Source organism: Ochotona curzoniae, unplaced genomic scaffold (genome assembly GCF_017591425.1).
Source record: "Ochotona curzoniae isolate NIBS_2020 unplaced genomic scaffold, NIBS_Ocur_1.0 contig_3498, whole genome shotgun sequence".
NCBI classification, from domain to species: Eukaryota; Metazoa; Chordata; class Mammalia; order Lagomorpha; family Ochotonidae; genus Ochotona; species Ochotona curzoniae.
In genome coordinates, this window is record NW_024465885.1 from 13336279 (window position 1) to 13357037 (window position 20759).

The 20759-nt window shown below is 42.0% G+C and overlaps 1 protein-coding gene across 1 annotated transcript in view; it reads right to left on the reverse strand.

The window, feature by feature from the left end:
* CMSS1 (cms1 ribosomal small subunit homolog) overlaps positions 1-5841 on the reverse strand; it is a 325215-nt gene extending 319374 nt beyond the window's left edge. The window contains exon 1 of the mRNA XM_040980584.1: positions 5677-5841. Coding sequence (XP_040836518.1) covers positions 5677-5740 — 64 coding nt within the window. The 5' untranslated portion in view covers positions 5741-5841. The remainder of the gene's footprint in view (positions 1-5676) is intronic.
* Between the last annotated feature and the right edge of the window lie 14918 nt (positions 5842-20759).

The window sequence follows — 20759 nt, forward strand, 5'->3', positions numbered from 1 at the left end:
CTGTTGATGGTCTGCTTTATATGGCTTGCAAGTTGAAAATATTTAATTTTTAATAATAAAAAAAATCAAGAGAAGACTGTTACTAAAAGCTCAATCCCTTGTCCCTACGTCCAATCAAAATAAGGACAAGGTTTGAGGGTCAAGAGAACATTTAATCTGTAGCCAGTTGAATGGGTAGCAGCTCAAGTGTCAAGAACTATTGCCCTCCTGAATGAGGGTTTGAAAGAGGCTTTTTTTTTTTTTTAAAGATTTATTTTTATTATTTTTTCATTGGAAAGGCGGATATACAGAGAGGAGAGACAGAGAGGAAGATCTTCCGTCCGATGATTCACTCCCCAAGTGAGCGCAACGGGCCAATACTATGCCAGTCCGAAGCCAGGAGCCTCTTCCGGGTCTCCCACGCGGGTGCAGGGTCCCAAAGCCTTGGGCCGTCCTCGACTGCTTTCCCGGGCCACAGGCAGGGAGCTGGAAGGGAAGCGGGGCTGCCGGGATTAGAACCGGCACCCATATGGGATCCCGGGCGTGCAAGGTGAGGACCTTTAACCACTTGCGCCACCGCGCTGGGCCCTGAAAGAGGCTTTTAAAAAAAAAGAGGCTTTAAGAAAAGGGGCGCTGCCCTTGTGAAAGTATCAGACACCAAGGCTTCTCACTAGATGAGTGACAACATCACCAGCTTTGTCATGGTGGTCCAGGAGGCCCACAGGTGGTTAGACCTAGCCTGACCAGATTGCCTTGCACGGTTGGTACAATGGCCAAGTGGGCTGCAGACAATCTGAGGTCTACTTGCAGGCAGTACTTTCTCACCAAAACCCAAAGTTTCTCTAAAAGAAGTCCTGTGGGACAATACTATGTTATCTATTGAAAAGCAAATTATCTCATGAGTCAAATGATCAAAAAGTTGTAGGGCCAAACTGTCCAACTCCCTGAATTCAGTGAGCTAAACTAAGAGAGGGAATGGGGAAGACCAGGGCTTGACAGTTTAGTATCTGCATTCAAGACACTATCTGGGGGCTCAGTTTCAAGAGCTATGTGATAGGTGAAAATTACATGAAATTCAAATTTTATTGCCCATAATGTTTTACTGGCACACAGTCACATTCATTTATTATGCTGTATCTTATTTCTGATGAATGAAGAATGTGGAAAAATATTTCCAGCCCTTCAAAACATTTTTCAAAAAACTGATGGACATTTAACAAAATTACAGCAGGAACTATAACACATCTGATTGGCAGAAAGATCTATGAACTTGAACCTTTAAACTTTCATAATTGCTGTCACAAACTGCTCATTTAATAATCTGTAAGAACCACAAAAATTATATAAAGTAAAATTAGCCCATGAATGTTAAGTCTGTTAGTCTTCAACACAGAGCAATAAGTAATAATTTAATTTGCTTTATCCTCTTTTTGCTTCCTACTAATTTTTTAATTCACCTCAACCAATTTTTGCCCTTAAATATGTCTTAATATTCTTACCATTTTTAATTGAACCACATATATGTACAAGACAATGTCTAAAACTGGGTGAAGCAAAGGAGATTAATAAATGATTATGAAAATCACAGTACCTGAAGTTGATCCTCTATTCTGTGTCATCAACATTTAACATACATTCTACCCCAAGTTGGAATTTTACTTGCACAGGTAACACTTTATAACACCTACCAGGCATAGTTGTTTATACACAAAATCAACACTATGAAGGAACTTGGGTGTCAAAAAGTAAAAAATCAAAACAAAACAAACTTGGATATTCTCGTTTAAAGGAAAGATACAAGATAATACTACCACTTCACCACTTGCAGAAAGAAAATAGCATTGACAAAGCAACGTGATTTGAATGTGACACTACTAATGATATTATCAACCAAAAAGTTATAATGCTCACTGAGATCACTTAAACCAGAATAATCACATTAAACAGAGATGACAAAAGCTATCATCAATAGAATATGTGGGCTCATTTATAAAGAAACAGTCTGTTGTCCCTTTTTAATATATAATTTATATAGATAACTTCAAATATAGTCAGAACAAAATGTTACTAAAACACTGCTGTATAACAAAGACTGCTAATGTAATTTAAAAAAACTGAATGATCTGAAAGGCAGGGTGGTTGTGGGGGAGAGGGACAAAAATAATCAATCCTCCATCCACTGGTTCATTACCCAGATGGTCTCAACAACCGGAATTGGACCGAACTGAAGCCAACAGCCAGAAACTCCATCCTGATCTTCCACATGGTGGCAGGGTCAATGCGTTATATTCCTTCCTGAGCATATTAGCAGGGAGCCGGATCAGAAGCCAGGGGCCCCAATATAGGATATATCTGTTGATATGTGATGCTGACATTGTTAGTGGTGGCTTAACCCACGCTGCTACAATATGAGGTCTGCTAATAAAATTTTAATAAAAGAAAAACAGTGTCTGCCAAATCTTCCAGAGGCCTACACAGAATTTTGATGATTCTTTCAGCAGACCAAAGTTTTCTGCACAACAAACTGCTGGGCTGGGATCTCCAAGACAGACTGTGAAATATTAACACTTAAATGGCTTATGAAGAAATACTTAATAATTGCCTTCTACATACCTAAATACTATTCCAGGCTCTAAGCACAAGATAAACAAAACCCCTGTTCACATGAAGCACATTCTAGCATGAAAGATGTGTTACTCATTTAACAAGTAACACACTAAAAGCCCTGCTGACAATTCCAGGAAAGCAGTAACATAATTAGCTAGTGACCATAGACTAGTTAACCAGGAAAAGTCCAAGTAGGAAATATGAACTAGTTCTTAACATTAAGGCAACACAGAAGGGAATAGGAACAGGCGTTGTAAACGGCTCAGACAGAAATGAGCCCGGACTGCTGAGGAACACAGCGAAGTCTAGTGTGGCAGGAATGCCGTAACAGAACATACCACACAGTAGTATAAGATCTCGCAGATCACTGCCATGGTAAGGTGATCAGTTTTATTCTGTTACCTGTGGGTGACATATTGGAACTTAAGCAAGAATATCATCTGACTTCTTTAAAAGGATTGGAGGTGGTGGGTGGGACAGGGACAGGGGTGGAAACTGTGAGGCAGTGGGTGGTCAGATTTCCTGGGGTGGCAGCATCTCCTATCAGTGCTGGGCTTGAGTCCTTCCACCAATTCCAACCTTCTTTCCTGATAACAGGTAGCACATCATGACCCAGGTACTAGGTCCCAGCCATCCATGTGGGAAATCTATGTTCCTGGCTTCACCTTGAGCCAGTCTTGACTGTTGAGGGAATTTGGGGAATTAATCAGAGGCTGTAGAATCTCTCTGTCTTTCCTTCCTACCTTTCAGAGAAGCCTTTAAACACATAAAAGTACTGAGAGGTTCTCAGACACCCCTTGGAATGCCCGTATTGCACACTGGAGTAGCTGGGTTCAAGTCACCACTCTGCTTCCAGTTACAGCTTCCCACTACTTGGAGGCAGCAGCTAACAGCTCAGGAACTTGGCTGCATGCCGCCCACATGAAAGATCTGGATTGAGATCTGGCTCTTTTCTCTTGGCCTTTCCCTGGCTATGGCAGGCATTTGGCTTTCAAATAAATTCTAAAAAGAAATTAAAATTTTAAAGGATCAATTTAGTTGCTGAATAAGAGACAAAGAAACTGGGAGACTCTGTCTATAGTGCCAGTACCCCTGTGGGCACCAGCTCAAATCCCAGCTGCTACACTTCTGATTCAGCTCTCTGCTAAAGTGCCTAGAAATGCAGAAGATGAGCCAAATGTTTGGGCTCCTGCACCCACATGGGAGACCCGGGTGAGACTCCTAGCTCATGGTTTTGGCCATTTGGGAAGTGAACCAGCAGACAGAAAAATCAATTTCTGTCTCTCTTTCTCTTAAATCTGCCTTTGAAATAAATATATCTTTAAAAACAAAAGAATGAAAGAAACTGAGAGCCCTAATAGGAACCCACCACACTAAAAGAGAATGGTGTGCACTCTGATGGAGAGAACAAAGGAGAAAAATGAAAAAAAAAATAAAAAAGACAAGAACATCCTTTCTAGTACCTGCTAGATGAAACATAAGAGGGAAAAGAAATAAATGCATACTGTACTATTTACACTGTGAAACTGTGGAGTTGATAAGGAAGTGTGGGGAGAAAAAGCAAGTTTGGAGTATAATTTGGTAGCTGAGCCTTGTTCACATGAGGTCTTTTTGTTAAATAACTGAGGAAAAATTTCGAGAAGCTAGCTAGGCACGTGATTCTTGAACTCCAGGATCATTGCTGAGTTACTGGCAAAGAGAAAGGTCTCGGAATCCAATGGCAAAGCTCTGAGCATCCAATGGTTTTAGAAGGAGAAACTAACTTTGGAAGACTGAGATTTCGTAGACATACTTTGATTAAATGATATACGTAAATAAAGGGTTTTAACCATAAGTCTTGCCAAATAAATAAAGAATTTTTCTTTTAGAGACAGAAGTCTTACATCTGAAAATTATAAAAATTATCAAGGTCAGTGTTGTGGCTTGGTGAGTGAAGCCACTCCCTGCAATGCCAACATCCTGGAAGAGCTCTGGCTCCCTGTTCATGTGCCTAGGACAGCAGTGGGAGCTGCTCCTTGGGCTCCTGCTATCCACATGGGGGAACGGGATGAAGCATCCGGCTAGACTCAGTCCCCAGAGTAGCAGCTGTTTGGGGAATGAATGAATAAATGAAAGATTTCTCTCCCTTTCTTTGTGTCCTTCTTCTCTGAAATGGTGACTTTAAAGTAAATACTTTCTTGAAAAGAAAAATACAATAACTATTATGAAAAAGTAAACAGATTCTGATTTGTTTGCCTACAAATGAACCACATCTCATCATCGTACTGAGAAACATAATTTCTCAATGCCTCAATTTCCTCATCGTAAAATGAGATAATGGTAACTATTTGTGAAGATTAAAAGAGCTACTACATGTAAAGCTATCAAAGTAGTATCTGGCAGATAATAATCATTTAGCAATTTCAAACTTAATTATTACCTAAAGTCCTAATCTAATAGGATGCCTTGTAAGAGATGGCATCAAAGAACTAGAATGAGGGGCCAGTACTGTCATGCATCACGTTAACTCTTGATGTGCAATGCCAGCATCCCTTATGGGCATTGGTTGCAGTGCCCTGGCTGCTCCACTTTCAATCCAGTTTGCTGCATACATACCTAAGAAAGCCGCAAACAATGACAGAAGTGTTTGGGCTCCACAGTGACAGCCCCAGGGGGCGAGGGGCTAAGGGAAGAGGAGACCCCGCGGGAGTGCGATTCCCACACACCCCACAGCCCCGTGACCCACCGCCACAGTGACAGCCCCAGGGGGCGAGGGGCTAAGGGAAGAGGAGACCCCGCGGGAGTGCGATTCCCACACACCCCACAGCCCCGTGTCCCACCGCCACAGTGACAGCCCCAGGGGGCGAGGGGCTAAGGGAAGAGGAGACCCCGCGGGAGTGCGATTCCCACACACCCCACAGCCCCGTGACCCACCGCCACAGTGACAGCCCCAGGGGGCGAGGGGCTAAGGGAAGAGGAGACCCCGCGGGAGTGCGATTCCCACACACCCCACAGCCCCGTGACCCACCGCCACAGTGACAGCCCCAGGGGCTGAGGGGCTGGGGGGCTCCCGGAGAGGAGGCCCCCCGGCAGTGCGGGCACACTAGGTACCTGGACTGCTGGCTGCTCCTGCCGGCTGGTTCTTCCACCACTCGTCTCCAAGATCGTCTGCCATCCCTTCTCGCAGTTCCAGGCCCAGGAGAAAGCAGCCGGCGACCGGCAGCCACACTGCACGCGGAGCCTGCTCCACACACCGTCGCCTCCGCCCCGTAGCACTGACGTCACAGGTACGCCCCGCCTCCCAGGCAGCTGCGCCCGGAAGAGTTGCAGTTTCCCCACAGGCGCCTGTGGGCTGGTTCAGTCTGAAAAAGCTAAATAAATCCCGCAAAACAGAAATAGAAGAAGAAACAAAAGCTCCATAGTACTATCATTTAAGAAATTGTGTTGTCAAGTTTTTTGGGGAGGGTTTGGAATTTTATTGTTCCCGGAAAGATAATGCCGAAAGTGCGAGATGCAATCGTAAGACAACTTTCCTCTGTTCAGTTTCAAAGAACTTTCCCCGCGGGAGAAGACCCGAGCACGAGGGTGTGTTTTCTCCCGGGTTGGGCGTTTGCGCGTCTGGCTGTGCTGCTTTCTCGTGGCTTGCACGGGAGTTCAGGACCGTGAATGTCGCGTCTTGAGCGTAGATGTGGCTATTACCTTGTGTAGCTGCTATGAGTAGATAAAACTTGATTGGTCAGGACACCACAAATGGACCTGTGTCCTGGGGACTTGAGAATCTCCTTTTTGTTACCTGGCAGTTTCGTTTCCTCCGTTTTTGTGAAGTCTCCAACTATGAATGGGTAAGAGAATCACAGTGCTGCCTGTCTTACTGCCAGTGTGAGAGGCAGAGTGACAAGGGAAACGTCAAAGTGACAAGGCAGGAAACCTTGATCTTAGGAAAATTCAGTTAGCGATATGTGGAAAATTGCCAAAGGCTCCCAACTCATAGGCAGTTTAAAAATACATTTAAAATCAGACTTTATCAGGGTATCTCTTATACGCCCTAAAAAGAAAGATAGCAGATCTGCATGTGTCAGATGTAAAATGATTTGTAATCATTAGAAGCATCTTACCTTTGGTGCGAAAGTAGATGACAGTCGATTTCAGTGGTTGATAGACTGTGGAAAGGATAGTTAGAGAAGGAATACTGGAATGTTGGAAGAGGGGCTATGGCCAGTAAGTATATGTTTTTAAAAAAAAAGTGCTCAGTCTCATTGTTAATTTGAATACAATGAAACGAAAGTTGCCAAAATGAGTGATTATTTCCATGCGATAAATGACAAATCTGGCTATGCCAAATTGTAGACATTCTGTAATACTGGGGATTCTTACGTTTTACTTGTGTAGGTGTAAATTGATTTAGCCACTTGGAAAAGCATTTTGCCATGATCTTGTAAAGGTGAACATTCATATACCATCTGGTTCAACAATTACATTCTTGTATATTTCCATATACCTTTGCCAGGAAACTAAAAAATGCTCAATGTAACACTTATTTTTTTAAAGCTGTCATCCCATTCTCTGATATTTTATTTATTTGAAAGGCATAGTTAGAGAGAGAGGAAGAGACACACAGAGAGATAAAAAGAGATAAAAGCCTCCCATCTTCTGGTTCACTGCCCACATGGCCACAGTGGCCAAGGATGAGCTGGACTGAAGCCAGGAGCTTCTTCAGGGTCTCCCAGAGGGGTGCAGGGGCTGAAGCCATTGAGCCACATTCTGTTGCTTTTCCAGGCACATTAGTATGGATTGTAGCAAACGGATTTAAACCCACAATGCCACCACACCAGCCGCAAAGCAACACTGTTAATGATAGTAGAACAGTAGAAGCAACCCATAAATGCTTTTATAGAAAAATGTATAACTAAATATAGCCTAGTCACATGATTAAGCAGAGCAAATGAATGAATACACATAATAGCATAGATCTTACTAATGTAATGCTGACTGTAAAAAATAAAGTCCTGGTGCCAATTTTTATAAAGCTCAAGTGATAAGACAGCTTAAAATATACTCAGGCAAAAATATGTAGTTTTGGATTTTAAGGTAAGAGAATGGTAAAAAACAGATCTATGATATGAGTTGGGGTAGGAGAGTGGTCAGGAAAATGGAATTAGGAAGGAGAATAAAGGGAAAACAGTGTTGGCAAAGGTCCAATTGTAAGGTATGGTGGAGCATTCACAGGTATGTAGTAAATTATGCTTGATGTATGCATGTATCTGTTAGCATCAAATTATCACTTATATATATTTAAAGACATGGGAAACGGTGTATCTACATGTGCAAACCAATAAAAGTTGTGAGGAAATTTAGTTAAATTCAGTGTTGTTTCCCAAGGACTCACAAAGAATTCCAATTCATGGCTTTACTTCTCCATGGACACTCAAAGCCACCAGTCTTGCTCCTTTTCCATGTAAATTCACTTTCTCATTAACCTTGACGTTATCACTCTTCCTCTTGTGTCCTGGGTGTCCATCCCTTTTACCTTCTAGCCACCTCCGCTTCAGTGTCAAAAAGTGACAGTGCCATCTACCTGGTACATTTTCATTTGGTTCACTGGAAATACTGTCCACATCTACATCAAAATATGCCCGAGGTCCAACAATTTAGCTGTCTTCATCCCTTCTGCTACTACATCCTTGATCTGAGACACATCTTGGGAAGCCTTCATAAAAGAGATGGCATTTGAGTTTGACCTTATCAAAAGATATCAATAAGTAGAAATGGCTAAGGTTAATGATGGTTCCTTGGCAGAATAATTAGTGTCTTGTTCTGTATAAGTCACTACCTTTGTTGGGCTTCACTTGGCTGTAAAAGAAATTAGATGACTCCTGTGGCCTGTTTTGACTCTATGCCATGATTAGATCATCTGCTACTTGAGGCAAGGATCTGATGGAAATATTGCTTTAGGAAAGTGAAATTGGTGTCACAGTGTAGGATAGAGAATAGGTTTTGAACAAAGTTTCCCACCAATAAGACTAAGGCAAGAAACTAAATTTTCTCCTCTTTTGAGCCTGAAGAGTGCGTCATCTGCACTCCAGTGCTGCACAAATACCACTAATTTCTATGAATGCGATGGATCAGTATGGGGGAGAGAAATTTCCAAGGCTCACTATGAAAAGGGCCTTATTGGAACAGGAGTTCTTAGTGCATGAACTAATCTATAAATGTACTTTAGGGAATCCTGTGGGACATATTTAATTTGGGACATTACAGATACCTTTCTAATTTCGATCTTGATTTATCTTGTCGTAAGTTCTGTGACATGCTCCCTTGGTGAAACCTACCTGCCACTCTCTAACCTTGTATACCTAGACAGTTGCCACAAAATGTTCTTAACTCTGGCTTTAGAATTGGGTTCAGCAATTTGTAGATATCAGTAATACATCAAAGGATGAGAGAAAAATTACCTCCTACCATTTAGTCATCATTTCAGTGCTGGACTAGGGTACAGCATAAAAGGCCTAGGACACCAAATTTTCGTTTTTATTTGAATATTAGAGAGCTGAGAGACAAATACAGACATATGTAGAGAGATCTTCCATCCTCTGTTTACTTCTCTTGAACACCAATTTTAAGGAAATTCGTCCAGGTTGTCTGCCATGATTCTAAGAGTGAATAGCTTCATAAAATATTGCATCCAGAAGCCCCCACTGACCTCATCCTAGGTTTAGCCTTGGTCGGTTTATTGAAAGCTTCCACTTCAACTCAGCAGCTCTCTCTCTTTTTTAAAATATTTATTTATTTATTATTACAAAGTCAGATATACAGAGAGGAGGAGAGACAGAGAGGAAGATCTTCTGTCCAATGATTCACTCCCCAAGTGACTGCAACAGCTGGTGCTGTGCTGATCCAAAGCCAGGAGCCAGGAACCTCCTCCAGGTCTCCCACATGGGTGCAGGGTCCCAAGGCTTGGGCCGTCCTCGACTGCTTTCCCTGGCCACAAGCAGGGAGCTGGATGGGAAGTGGAGCTGCTGGGATTAGAACCGGCACCCATCTAGGATCCCGGCACGTTCAAGGCAAGGACTTTAGCCACCAGGCCATGGCGCCAGGCCCCAACAGCTTTCTTATAATCCTTTCATTTACTTCTAGTAATTGCTCATCTCCTTGCTGACATTAAGCAACCTCACGATTAGAAGTTCTGCAGTTCTGTACCATCTCTCATTACTCTAACCCTGCCCCATGCTACTGAATGTTCTCTTGTCAAATTCTCTTTAGTTATCCAGCTTAAAGGCACTTTCTTCCTCTCAAAACCTCAACTGATGCAGTTTGTCTTAGTTTGTATTCTCCTCAGAGGATAGCCTTTGACATGGGCATGAATACACATGGCATCTTCTGGAAGTGATCCTAGGGGATCGGAAATAAGGAACGGAATAATAAGACAAAGAAGGAAGGTTGAGCATGGGACTGGTTATTGGAAGCCAACAGGATCATTATCCTCTGAAAAATGAAGTAGAATGTGCCTCGGAATCATTCTTACCTACACTAGGAGACCAGGAAGTGTGCTTGTGGAGTGTCATCCATCACCGGATGAGTGTTGTCCCCAAGAGTGTGAATTCCCAGAGACTTCCTGGCTTGCTACCTATGGAGAAAGCCCTGAGGCAAAAGATTAGGGCACATACTTCCACATGCCCAAATAGGGATGGTGGCTTCATGTCTAGAACTTTCTCCCATGTCTGGGCTAGTTTCATATTAGGCAGGGAGAGAGAGAGAGAGAGAGAGAGAGAGAGAGAGAGAGAAGCACTTCTATCCACAGTTTATCTCCCCAAGTGACTGCAGTGACTGGGGCTGGGCCAGGTTGAAGCCCAGCACCTGAAACTGCACACAGGTCTTCTATTAGGAGGGAGGAATACAAGTACTTGGGCATATTCTGCTGTTTTCTCAGACATTACCAGGGAGCTGAATATGAAGTGGACTTGAACTGATGCCTACATGAGAGGTTGGTATGCAGGTGGTGACTTAACCACCCATGCCATGCGCAGACCTCAGTAATGATCTTGAGAGTACTGCATTGAGAGCAATGCATTGAATTGGATAGGCGTGGTTATTGATCCAAGACCATTTTCCATTGGCTAGTGACAATGTCCTTCCACACTGTAGTGTGCTATGTAAATGTAACTTGAAGCTTGAGACAAAGATGTGAGATCTACCTTGGTAAATTATTAGGAAAAGGGTTAGGAAGCTCAGCACAGTGGGCCTTATGGGGTGGTTTTATTTTGCCTGACCACAGAACTACCAGTGAACTGTGTTTCCTGGGGAGCCAGAAGATGATCCTTTCATTGGAGGAATAATGTAACTGAGTAATGGGTTAAGAAGTTTGATGGTGATCATTCTGTGCAGGCTGAAGAGGACAAAAGGAGATTCCCTAGTGTTTGTGAGTTCCATGGAATCCCAGAACAGCACATGCAGTTTGCAGAGAGCAAGTGGGTGTAATTATCAGTCAGGTATCTGTGCCGAGCATGGAATCTGTGGAGTTCCTCAGGGCGTGGTGTTCCTAGGGACAGCCCAGAAAGCCAACAAATGGGTGAGTATGAGACAGAGAGCAACTGCCAAATTGGTAAAACCTGACCTTAGACCTGTTTCTGGATACAAACCAGTTCAGAAACCAACAAATAAAGGGATTCTGGATACCTCTAAAAAATTATCTTCAAAGCCATAAGTATATGCAATGTTTATCCAAAGGAACCTATGGTCACCTTTTTTTGAGTACACTAACACTGGAAAATTAGAGCATAGAGCACATTGAGCTCTCTAAAGTGCTGTTAGTTATAGAATGAACTGGATTGAACATCAGGGCATCTGAACTGCCACCACAAGCTCCTTTTAGACTGTTGATACAATCCTTTCTCTTACCTGTTCTGTTATGACTCTGATGGGCTCTTAGTGAGTCTCAAGTTGCTGTGTGTAATTGAGATTGATGTGCTTACCAGCTGGTATAACCACAATGCTGATCCTCTAACATGGTGGTAAATCACTGGGATAGGAAAGGCCAAGAGGAAACTCCTGAAACTGCCTCCCTTTCATTCTCTCTGGCAAATATAATAAATCAAAAACAATACCATATTCCATTGCAATTTCAGAGATTAGTGCCAAAATAAAAGACTTATTGGCCTCCAGGGTTTAGAAGTATGGCTGCTTTAAAGTCCAAGTGCCATATTGAGAAATGATGATGGACTACAAGAAACTAAAAGTATGCCCCCCAATCATGAAAGATATACCAGGTGCTATATCTTCTGTCAGCCATCACCAAGCTCCTAGCATTGGTACATGATTTTGATTAGTAAATGTCTTATACTCATTTTTTTTTAAAAAAGATTTATTTATTTGAAAGATTTATGGGGGTGGGATCATCCATTCATGAGTTCATCAAGTTGAAGTCAAGAGCTCAGAACTCAGTCCAGTCCTCCCACATGGATAGCAGGGTGCTAAGACTTCAACTGTGTACTACTGATTTTCTTGGTATAATAGCAGAGAACTGGATAGGAAGTAGAGCAACCTGGTCTTGAATGGGTGCCCGAGGGAATGCTGGAGGCATTGACTGTGACTTAATCTGCCATGAAAGCATGCCAGCCCCTGAAATATTTTACATTCAGTCTCTTATGAGGAATCAATAGTTGTGTGCATTTATTTAGGAATATGGAGTTTGTATGAACTGAAGGCTATTGGTATGTTTCTATGAACATTCTCAGGGCAGATTTACCTCTCCTGCTCTCTATCATCATATCATTCAAAAGAATGTTAATTATCTGAGTTTTCTGTAAAACATCACAGTAATCCATTGTGTTGATAGCATAGTGTTAACTGGGATCTGGGGAACAGGAAATGCCAAGTTCTCTGGATAACCTAGTAAAAACAAGCATGCCACAGGGTGAAGAAAGTCAAATGTAGGGAGACTTGCATTGATTCTGTTCTTAGGATAATGTCAAAGATGCTTGGAATCTCCTCCAAGGAAAAGGAAAAGTTTCTGTATCTTTCTTATTCCTCTGAGCAGAAGAAACACTATTTAATACATCTCTTTGAGTTTTTCTTCTGAATTTTATTTTTATTTTTGCATCTTACCTTCTACCTTTAAAGTATGAACGTTCTTAGTAACAATAATTGTACATATCCATGAAGTTCAATGTGAGATTTCAACAGATATGTACAGTGTATATTGGTCCAACCTTGGCAATCAATAGCTTCCCCTTTGTGCTGTTATGCTATGATTGCAGCCCTGTAGCTCTCTTCCTTTGCTCAAAAGATATATAATAGATTGTGTTGAACTATAGTCAGCCAACTATGATGTCCTTGCATTTTATTTATTGTGCTGTACTAGACACACTCAAGGAAAGTGAATGGTGTGATTGAATCAAGGGTCTGTCAAATCACAAAATTTGAACTGCCGTAACAGAGATCTAGGAGAGATGCCTATGAATGGTGACCAAGGTGTCTACTACCAGGTGGACAGTGACAAGACTGTATCTTTCAAAGGCAGCCATCAGTATCTCCTTTCCCACACCCTGTTCCTGCAGCTTGAGCTTGATTCTCTTCTTACTGAGTGATGGGGTCTGTGTTCCTCTTCCTCAAACTTGGCCTGGCCTACATCACTTGCTGCAATGGGTGTGGATAAAAAGAGGCACCATCACCTCTGTGGGTAGACTTAGAAAATTCTAGTCATTTCCACCTTGTCCCTGTGCAGTGCTAACTTGGAAGCCAGATATTCTGTTGTGCGGAGGCCCAATTTGTTTTTTTAAGATTTATTTATTTTTATTGCAAAGTCAGATATATACAGAGAGGAAGAGAGTCAGAAAAAAACATCTTCCTTCAGATGGTTCATTCCCCAAGTGACTGCAATGGCCAGTGCTGTGCTGATTCGAAGCCAGGAGCCCAGATCCTCTTCTGGGTCTCCCACATGGGTGCAGGGTCCCAAGGCTTTGGCCCACCCTCAACTGCTTTCCCAGGTCACAAGCAGGGAGCTGGATGGGAAACTGGGCTGCATGGGATCCCAGCAGGTTCAAGGTGAGGTTCAAGCTGCTAGGCCACGGCACCAGGCCCGAGAAGGCCCATTGTTGCCCATGTAGATAAACCACAGGGGAAGACTATGTAGATATTCTAGACCCCCAACTCAGCAGAAAGCCCTGCTGATATCCAGTATCCGTAAGTGTAAATACAGGTGACTCCAAGCTGTGGTCACACACATTCTGAAGCAGAGGCAAGCACGGTGACTTCTGAATTTCTGAATTTTCTGATTTTATGTGAGGAAAAACAAAAATCAATTCTAATTTTTTTGAACTGCTGTTTCTTTGCAGACCACAAGAGGGAGACCCTATTCCTCTGAGATCTGCAAGTTCTTGAATTTTTGTACAGCACAACCTGCATGTCCCACACCACTTTTTCATGACCTTTTAATGTTATTTTTCTCTATGCTGTAGTGGAATCTTTGGTTTTGCATCAGAGTAAAATTTAAAAACCACCACATTTAGAACATTTAAAAAAGATAAGATTTGACCTGTTAATGATTTTTAACTATTTAGCTCAGTTGCATTAAGGCCATCCCCACTACTGGGCAACCATCATCACCATCCTTTTCTAGAAGTTTCCCTCTTGCCAAATTCTCCACCTGTTATACAAAAATCCCCCTCTCCCTTCCCTCCAGTCTCTGGCACTTACCATTTATCTTCTATTTCTATGAATTTGACTGCTTTTGGTAATTCCTGTAGGTCTTATCATACAGTATTTGTCTTTCTGTGTGACTGACTTATTTTACCCAGCATAATATCCTCTATTTTTAAAAAAATATTGTAACATTTGTCAAACTTTTCTTCCCTGTAAAGGATACTTAATATAACATTGTATTTCCATTTCACATGCTTATTCGTTCATGCAATGATGAATACTTGGGTTGGATATTGTGTAACACAATACTAGCTGTGTGATAATGCTGCTGTGAACACAGGTGTACAATTAATTGTCCCAATTCCTGCTTTGAGCTCTTTGGGCATATATTCCAAGAAGAGGAACTGCTGGATCATATGGTAATTTTTACTGCCTTTTCATAGGGTCCCATTTTACATAGGTCCTCAGAGGTTCCAAGTTCTCCACACTCTGGCCAGCGACTACTTTCTATGTTGTTTGCCTTGATGATGGCATCCTGCTCAATATGAGGCAGTCCTTTCATTTTATAAAAATAAATATATTTATTTGAAAGGCAGAGTGACAGACACAAACACACATGAGAGAGAGAGAGAGAGAGATATCGATCTTCTACCTGTTGGTTCACTCCCCAAATGACCACAACAAGCAAAGCTGAAGCCAGGAGCTGGGAGCCAGGATCTCAATCTGTGTCTCCCTGGTTTGTGGCAGGGATCCAAGGACTGGGGTCATCTTCTGCTCCCTTCACAGGTGCATCAGCAGGAAGCTGGATCAAAGGTGCAGCAGATTGAAATCTGCCAAGATAATTTTCCTGTGATTGACTGTTTCTGCTTCTCTTCTAAAAACACGCACCAGGGAATACATGCTAATGTGTATGGGAGGCTTGAAGGTGACCACTGTGCTTGGGACCCTGTCACATTGTGAAAGACCAGAGGGAGTTCCTGGCTCTTGGCACTGGCCTTGCCCAGAAGTGGCTGTTGTGGCCATTGTGGCGGTTGGACAGGCCAAGTAGAAGATGTTTCTCTTACTCTGCCTTTCAAATAAAATTTTAAAAAAATCTTGAAAGAAGGCAAAACCTTAGAGATTAGGCCCTATGACTTGCTCCCTGAAAGCCTGATCCCAAAGCCATTTTCCTAAAATGTTCTATGTTGCTTGGAAGAGTCAGTGACAAGAAAGATCGTTGTCTAAGGTGGGGAAAGACAACTGTAATTACCAGTGGGCAAGTAGAGAACTGTAATGTTCCATAAGCTTTCTCCCTTTGTGTCTTTCATGTCTTTCATCCATGAACGAAGAGCAGATGTAGAAACTGTTGCCAGGCACTCAGTTGTCAGATGAGAACTGACTTGGCTGTACTCGTGACAAAAATCTTTAAATTTGGTGTTTTAACAAGGCATGTGAAATGTAGATTTCCACTGGATTTATAAACTTTAACTTACAAGTGTTTTTGATTCTAATATAAGTCTATTTTTAGTGACACTACGATAGCGGTGAAAAAAAAAAGCCTCTGGAAATGTTCTGGATGTCTTAAAGGAAAATTTGATTAGAAGGTCCTGTATTTCAGTAACACACATGAGAAGCTTCTGAATCACTTGTCAAAGTGGGATGATGTGCCTTGCTTTGGATTTAAATTCTGTGACTTTTTCCCCCAGGAATTAGAAAATAGATATGTTTAAAATAGTGGTATCTCCTCCACAACAAATTTTGATATCACAAAGAATAACCTGTTTGAAGATCCCAAAAATGTATCCCAAAAAGTATTGTCATGGGAAGTGAAGTGAAACATCAGAAATTCTATGTGACTCTTAACAAAAAGATAAGGTAAAGTAAGGTCACTTCATTGCAGCTGCTGCTGGATCCATGATAAGGAACAGGCATGAACATTTGCCTCTTTTTTTTTAAAAGATGTATTATTATTTTATTGAAAAGTCAGATATACAGAGAGGAGGGGAGCCAGAGAAGAAGATCTTCCATCTGATGATTCACTCCCCAAGTGGCCACAGTGGCCAGAGCTGATCTGAAGCCAGGAGCCTCTTCCGGGTCTCCCACATGGGTGCAGGGTCCCAAGGCTTTGGGCCATCCTCGACTGTTTTCCCAGGCAACAAGCAGGGAGCTGGAAACAAAGTGGGGTCACCAGGATATGACCGGTGCCCATATGGGATCCTGGCACATGAGAGGTGAGGACTTGAGCTCCTAGGCTACCTCATGGACCCAAACATTTGCCTCTTAATTGTCACAAGGAACATCAAGCAGAAAAGCCCACAAAATCACTGAAACATGGTTCTTTTCCCTCTATATTGTCTCTGTTTACTTGAAATTCATTGTATTGCCATAGTGTTGGCATGATGTTTATCTCTGCCACGGCTTCCACCAAGGACTATGGCTAACTCCCTGCAGTAAAAAAAAATTAAAAAAAAATAAAATAAATTAAAAAAATAAACCAGGCTATGTTAAAGCAATTGGATTGTTTCTGTTTTTAAACACTGCTGCATTTTTCTCTTTCTTATCACAAGAGGTCATGGGCCCTCTCTCAAGGTTCTTGGCTTCACCTTTCATTTTCCTATCCAATGCTCACCTTGAACTTTTCCCACAGTTCCAGATTGAACTGTGTCCACCGTGATGTATGTGCTGAAGGTACCCTGGGACACAGTATGTGACAGATGCAGAAACAGAGCCTTTAAAGAGACAGTTAAGTTAGCATGAAGTCACAAGGATGGGCTCTGATCCAACATGCCTGGTGCCCTTCTCAAACAGGAGAGAAGAACCCAGTTGGAGGGAAGACCATGTGAGACCCATGGAGGAGGAAGACAACCAACCACAAGCCAAGGGAAAAGCCTTAAAAAAAGCCTTTTGGCACCTTCATTTTGAGTCTTCAGGACCTCAAGAGCATTCAATTTGTTGTTATGGTAGACTTGGTAAACTAATGTCCCCACGATCAAATTCAACTCAACAACTTTATAAACAAACTGGATGTCTTCTCCTTTCCCCTGCCTGGGGTGGGTTCTCCAAGTGGACTCCCCACCCCTGTCTTTGAGAAAGGAAGCTGCTTCTCTCTCCCATATCAGGGCATCCAGCATTATCCCCCAAAGCAGTTCAACCTTGCTGCTGTATTCAGCTTTTCCATATTTCTTCATTCTGGTTTTTGCCCTTGGGATGTTTAATTGTCATATAGTCCTTGTATGCTGGCCCTCCCTCTGTCATGCGAGGCTGGTTTGGGGCCCTTTCATTTCTTGATCACAGCTCTTGTGGCCTCTTAATTGCTTCTATTACTTGTGTCTTCCGTTATCTAGTATTGTCTTCATAGAATCATAATGATAATTTTTCTTAAATGTTTATTTTTATACAACTTCCCCACTTAAGAACCTACAGTATCTTCTCATTGAATATCAGACAAAATAGCAATGCCTCTTTCCTGTGTGTAAAGCAGTGAATCATTTGACCATCCTCTAGTTGCTAAATCAGTCTCCTTGATTGGGACAGGTGGTCCATCTACTTAGACCATTTACTGTATCTTGGCTTCCTGCTCCTCCCTCTGCCCAACCTCCTGCCTAGGACAGTTTCCCTTCCCCAGCCTGCTGCTTTCCATTAGAAGAGGGGCTAATCTTCTTGACACCTTCATGTGCCCTCTTACCCAGACCCTACATTTTAGCTCCAAAAAGTGATCTGAACTTAAGTGTCATCCCACAGCTGACTTCTATGTGACCTTGCATGTCCCCCCAACCCCCGCTATGTAGGTTAAAGTCACATCTGGTTCAGAGTTCTGCCCTGTAGCATCTCTGAGTGGTTCCTTCTGTCTTCAGCCCATAGCTCAATAAGTCTTAAGGCTTTGGGTGCTAAGGGGAATGAACCAGATGCTGCCCTCAGGAAGCTAACACTCCGGTAGGGAAGACAGACAGAAGTTACAAAGCAGAAAAAGTACAAGCGTGGAAGAATGTGCCAGGCAAAGTGGTGATGGATGTTCCAGGGGACTAGGTCTAAGCAGCAGAACAGGTCTACAGGGGGTGTTACTGCTTCTGTATGCTGAAGACTGAGCACTTTGCCTGGCAGCCAAGTGAGACATTTCCAGGGAAGGAGTTGCATGGACTTGGCTTTTTCTTTCTGAATCTCCTGCATGTGCGGGTCCAGTTAACATCACATTACCCGCTCTGGGAAATCATTTTCTTAACCAACATCTTGAGATCCTCTAAGAAAAAGATACTGCTTTTAGACAAGAAGGATTATATTGAGCAGTACAAAGTATAGGCTTCTTTGGTTTTAATATTTAGGGACTAAATAATGAGAGTATGTCAATTTGTCTATAGAAAGAGAAATTAAAAGATGTTTACTTTTTGGTGCAAAAATTTGAAATCCATGCTTATGAGTGCTTTTCAGATAATGAAAAAGAAGGAATTTCAGAATTTTAAAATAAACTTGCCTTAATTTTATTTTTATATGAAGTTTTAAAAACAGGTGTTTAGTTTCATCTGCTTGAAGGGCAAAAATACAGAGAAAGGGAAAGGGAGAGAGGTCTTTCATCTACTAATTCACTCCCCAGATGGCTCCAACATCCAGGGCAGAGGCTGGCTGAGGCCAGGAAGCAGGAGATTCTTCTAGATCTACAATGTGAGTGGCAGGGGGCCAAGCATTTGAGTCATTATCCATTTTTTGGCAGCATGAAGTAGCAAGAAACTAGACCAGAAGTTGAGTGGCTGTGACTTGAACCTGTGCCCTGATATAGAACTGGGGACCCCAAGTAGCAGCCTAACCTACTATGCCATGATGTTTGCCTATCAAAATGTTTTTATACCAAAATACTTATCTTTGTTTCCAATTTACATGACTTTGATGAAGTGCCTCTTTTACTCACTGGAATTTGCATGTGTATTTTATTTCATTCTGCTGTAGAGATTTGGGTTGTTCTCTTGTCCAACATTCTGAATTCTAACAATTTATTTCTCCCTGCCTCTGTCTCCCATATCCATCCCTTCCTTTATTCTCATTGTGAACAAGATGGCTGTGTTTTTGATTGTGGAATCAAATAAAACTAATAGGGCTATTAAGGGGATAGAAGTTGTGACCTTAAGCTTCCAGTTTAATGATTTAAACCAGCAAGTTAGCCAGCTATATAGTTGTGTGCACACATAATTCCTACATGATTTTGCAGTCATGATAAATCAACACAAAGGATCCCCATCAGATGTGGCTTATTGAGACCCTTGGGTTCTTGAAATAGATTTGCTTCTGCCCTGATGCTCTACTAACTCAAACTTCTCTACCTTCCCCCAAATATTTGTCTGTAGTGTGGCAAAATGAAATAGAATGGAGTTTGTGAAGATTTGGCTACTTGTGGCAAAGAGTTTGGTGGCTTTATTTTTTTGTGATGATGAAAGTGACAGATTTGACAGCTAATTGCTTCATAATATCTCAATTTCTTCCTTGTCCCATATTAATAGAACCCCTGAGTTTTAGGTGGGCATGCAATTACCCAGAATAAAGTTGCATTCCCATGCTCCCTTGCTGCTTTGCTACTCCCTTGTTGAACCCAGGGCTTTGGGGTGTGGGAATAGGACTGGGGCGAATCCTTTAAGACAAAAAAGGAGCCCTCCCCTTCCTGTCTTGACCGCCTGACACCCTGCACCCCCACTTACTGTGACTGTCCAGTGTGACTGTGGCTGTTTTCTCTCGTGTTCCCTGAGGATGAGGGGACTCTCTGGGTGAGAGAGCGAAAAGAAGCCTGGGACCCTGATTGGAGCCCACCTCTGGTCTCTAGGCTCCTCACATTCAGTGCTGTTAGGACAAAGAGGAATATGCTGTTCTGGCAGAACTCTTTATTTTAGGCCTATATTTCAGCAGCTAATCACTACTTTGGGGGGGTTAAAAAAAACTTGGCTCATACAGCATCAGCTGAGTGATATGAACAAGATGAGAAAAAATACTTTAAAAGATATTTAATGACTTTTTTTTTTCAAATCAGTACAAAATTTAAATACAAAAGTGATCTGCTAGTAAGTCTCAAATCTATCATGGAAACCCAAACAAGTTACCAGTCTGTTGACCATCCATCATATTCTGTAAAATATTTGAGAACAGTCACCCACTACAGACAATTTTTCCCCTGTAGGATGTCACACTGCTTCAAAACTCTGTATTTAAATAACAATAATGCCAGTTTGGTCCATTTTACATGGGAAAGTTCTAGTTCAGCCTGGATTAAATAGGGATGTCAACACTAACCCTAGACTTTAGAACATGTTGTTGTTTCACCTGCTTTTATGCTAATGTGTCAACATGATGTGCAAAAATTAAAGGGCAAACACAGGCACAAAGATCATTAATTAAAACTTTTAAATTAAATGGAGTATCATTTAGCTCCGAGATTAGCACCATCAAAGAATATATAGTATCAGGAATTGGTTTTGCTTCTCCCCCATCTGGAAGTTAGAAGCATATGCCTAATAACACATACATACACACACACACACACGCACACATGCTTACATAGTATAGGCAATTGAGTAACAACCAATAAATAAGTTGGAAGATAC